Source organism: Penaeus vannamei, chromosome 27 (genome assembly GCF_042767895.1).
Source record: "Penaeus vannamei isolate JL-2024 chromosome 27, ASM4276789v1, whole genome shotgun sequence".
NCBI classification, from domain to species: Eukaryota; Metazoa; Arthropoda; class Malacostraca; order Decapoda; family Penaeidae; genus Penaeus; species Penaeus vannamei.
This window is the reverse complement of record NC_091575.1, coordinates 20,007,348-20,011,029: the sequence shown is the minus strand read 5'-3', so window position 1 is coordinate 20,011,029 and position 3,682 is coordinate 20,007,348. Positions and strand designations below refer to the sequence as shown.

General features: G+C 44.4%; 1 protein-coding gene across 1 annotated transcript; it reads right to left on the bottom strand.

Annotated features, from left to right (window-relative positions):
- Positions 1-236: 236 nt before the first annotated feature.
- On the bottom strand, positions 237-3,491 carry LOC113805201 (probable G-protein coupled receptor No18). Its single transcript, XM_027356166.2, has one exon. The coding sequence runs from the start codon at positions 3,378-3,380 to the stop codon at positions 2,043-2,045; it is 1,338 nt and encodes a 445-aa protein (XP_027211967.2). The 5' UTR covers positions 3,381-3,491; the 3' UTR covers positions 237-2,042.
- Positions 3,492-3,682: the final 191 nt, after the last annotated feature.

The following is a 3,682-nucleotide window of genomic DNA, read 5'->3' as shown; positions in this document are numbered from 1 at the left end:
CTAATTGTTATCATTAACATTATTAACGTAGGAGCAGCAGCATAAAGAAAGCTTTTATCTCCAAAGTTTATGAAGTATAAAGCTTTTGTTACATGAAAAAATCCCATTTCGAAATCGGTTAACAATGTGAAAGTACTATATTATTTTATTATAATCAGGTAACCCGCTTTCGTTAATAACACGTTTTTGTCAGCTAAAGTACACAAGGAAATGAATTGCACTATGATTTTGTAACAGTTATATTAAGTAACTCACCAATTACAGGTATACTGCACAAATTACATAAATCAGTTTGCCAAGGATCGATGTAAGAGTTTGGCACCCCCTTTTGGGGCTCAGTTTGGGATGCCAATCTCCCAAAGGATTTAAAAAGGAAATATGATAAAAAGGGAAATATGTATCAAAATGCAGACCGCTGTTATCTAATTCAGTGTATCCCATCACCTTTATTAGCCATACAATGGGTGCATGAGTTAAACGTGAAATGAAGTATATCTCTTAGCTAATCAAATATATTATATCACAAATCAGATCATAGCAAATAATCCACTACACAGTGTTGGTGTTACATCTATTCTTTGCTTAGTTGTCCACTCATTTATTGAGGACTAGTGCATTCACTCCAAAATAGCATTAGCGGAAATGATAAATCAAACATGGTGATTTACCACCTACTTGGGATGAATTGTTACAAAGTGGTCCTTAAGCACTTGCATCTTCCCCAAACCAGTTGGGTAGCGCTACATGGCTGTTCTTCTAATATATATATCTTTCTTATATATTTATTCTTATTATTTTACTTTATATAGTTATCCAGTAACATCGTTGTTAGACAGATATCACAACAGCTGTCAGTATCTAACTCTTCAAATAACGAGAAACCGAAAAGTATTCACTTTCTATTACAACAATAAAGCTGCCAAAGTTCACATCTTGTGATATGATATCTTAATGTGCTAAAACCTTAAAGAGTCCTTAGTATCACAAGACGGCAGGCTCTTCAATAGTTATAAATCTCCCACTATCGGAGATATGTACCAGTCTAATACAATATTACTCTAAAATTAATGAAACATAAATTTCTTATGGAAGAACCTACATATCGTGGCTTTCGAACCGCCAGATCGCGCCTGATGACCCCCAGGCCTTCTCCCCGGATACACGAAATACAGACTATGTGGACACCAAGTCGTGCTTCGACGTACCCAGCACGCTTCCCCGTCACACAGACACCTGTGCCTGGCAATGGCCATATCGAAAGAGCTTTTGGAACTCCTGATGACTGTGGTAGACATCTTCATTTTATACTAAAGAATGATTTCCGACAGTAGGCTCTTTACCTTAACTTCCAGACGTAAGTTATAGATATCTGTCATAAACACGGATATATACACATTTACTAATAGATTTTAGTTTGGGGATGAGGGGCATTTGGTATATGTAAGACTTTATATCTGCATTGCACTACTGGTAAGTTTACATTCTCAGCGTAAGAGAGACTAGTATTTAGTATCATCATCATTATTCTACACTGATTTAAAATACATGTGGTCTGACCATAATTTTTCAAATATATGATCTTTATAAAAGAATATACACACACCTTTGACTGAGCATTCAGGGATATTGCTTTACTGACATGGTATAGATATGATATGATATATATTTCTTATATTTTCCTTATCAATTCAATTTGTTTTTCTTCACCTATCCTCATCTTTGTTTCGTGGAACAGGACGTCAGTAAGGCATAAAACAATATATCTTCAACACACGTGAGCATTAACATATAACATAATATCAAGGGATCAAATCTTTGGCATAACTTCATATTATACATTTGGATTGGCACAATCCACGCATTAATCTGGTGGTTTCAGTATTTTTTAAAGATGTCCGAGTTATATATTCGTAAAAGGATCACAACAATATCACATTCTTCATTTTGTCACCTCTGAGTATGTATCTCATGTAGTCAAACAAAAACCATAACGTATAAAAACATCAATTTGATAGTCTTTTAATCATGATATTTTCACGAGCTTACAGAGCCGTGGTGTTGGGGCACCTCAGGATCTTGGCGAAGGCCCTCCTGAAGTCCAGGTTGAAGATGGTGTAGATGACCGGGTTGAGGGAGGAGTTGATGTAGCCGAGCCACACGATGAAGTTGATGACCTTGTCGTTGGGCACCGGGCACGTGGAGCAGAAGGGCAGGATCACGTACATGAGGAAGAAGGGCAGCCAGCACACCACGAAGGAGCCCATGATGATGCCCAGCGTCCGGGCGGCTCGACGCTCCTTGGACAGAGAAATCTTCTGCTTCTCCTCGATGAACTGGTGGATCTGGCTGCCGTCCTTCGGGTTCACTCTGACGATGACGTCTGCGCCTTTCTTCTCGTCGAGTGGGGAGGCCTCGTCCTTCGGGTTGCTCAGGTCCGAGGTTTCCGCAATGGGAGGCGGGGCGAGCGTGGGCGTCGCAGGCGAGGCCTGGCCCTTGTTTCCTGACTTCCTCTTCTTTCGCCTCTTCTTCTGAACCAGCTTTTTCGTGCTGGTGTCATTGTAACCATTCTGGCCGTTCTCGCTCACGGCGGAGTCCTCCTCCCGGGTGAGCCTGGCCTTTCCGCTGTTGGGGATCTGGTTGAGCTTGGAGGCCCTGGCCCGCTCGCGCAGGCGCCTCCGCGTGGCCGTGAAGATCTTGATGTAGACCATGGTCATGATGAGCAGCGGGCAGTAGAAGGAGCCCGAGGAGGAGTAGATGACGAAGCCGCGCTCCTGCGTGAGGATGCAGGGCGTGTCGGAGGTGAACACGTCGGGCCAGTCGTTCCAGCCGAACAGCGGCGGCAGGCAGATGACCACGCTGATGGCCCACACGAGGCCGATCATGATCATGACGCGCTTGACGGTGCGCTTCTGCGCGTAGTTGATGGGGTCCGTGATGGCCCAGTAGCGGTCGAGCGCGATGGCGCACAGGTTGAGGATGGAGGCCGTGCAGCACATGATGTCGCACGTGAGCCACATCTGGCACAGGTGGATGCCGAACACCCACTTGCCGATGATGCTGTAGGCCACGTTGAAGGGCAGCACGAACACGGCCACCGTCAGGTCGGCCACGGCCAGCGACACGATGAAGAAGTTCTGCACGATGCGCAGCGGCCGGTACGTGAACACGGACAGGATCACCAGCACGTTGCCGATGATGGTGAAGATGATGATGACGCCCAAAGAGACGACGGTCACCACGATCTCCCACACGGGCATCGCCAGCTCGAAGTCATAGATGCTGCCCGAGAGGAGCGCTTCCTCCTCGAGGCCGGAGACGTTGAGGTCGGACTCCACGAGGTTCGTGAGCGTCTCGTTTCCGGAAAGTCTTGGTATCGTCATCGCGAACGGCTTGGGCACTAAACACGACGGGTCAGAGGAGACGCGGCTGAGGCATGACCCTTCGCCACGCGGGTCAGGGAAGCGATGCGGGGGCCTTCAGGGAGGAGAGGCATGTCTGAAACAAGAAAAAGTACATCGATTTAAAATTCATTCCATGATATATGAAATTATATACTGGAGGCTGACGATTAACTTAGGTCAATATATATATATATATATATATATATATATATATATATATATATATATATATATATATATATATATATATATATATATATATGCAATTTAGAGGCGCCGCC

Coding starts and splice junctions, on each gene's coding strand:
- LOC113805201 (XM_027356166.2), bottom strand. CDS start 3,380: ATGACGATACCAAGACTTTCCGGAAACGAGACGCTCACGAACCTCGTG.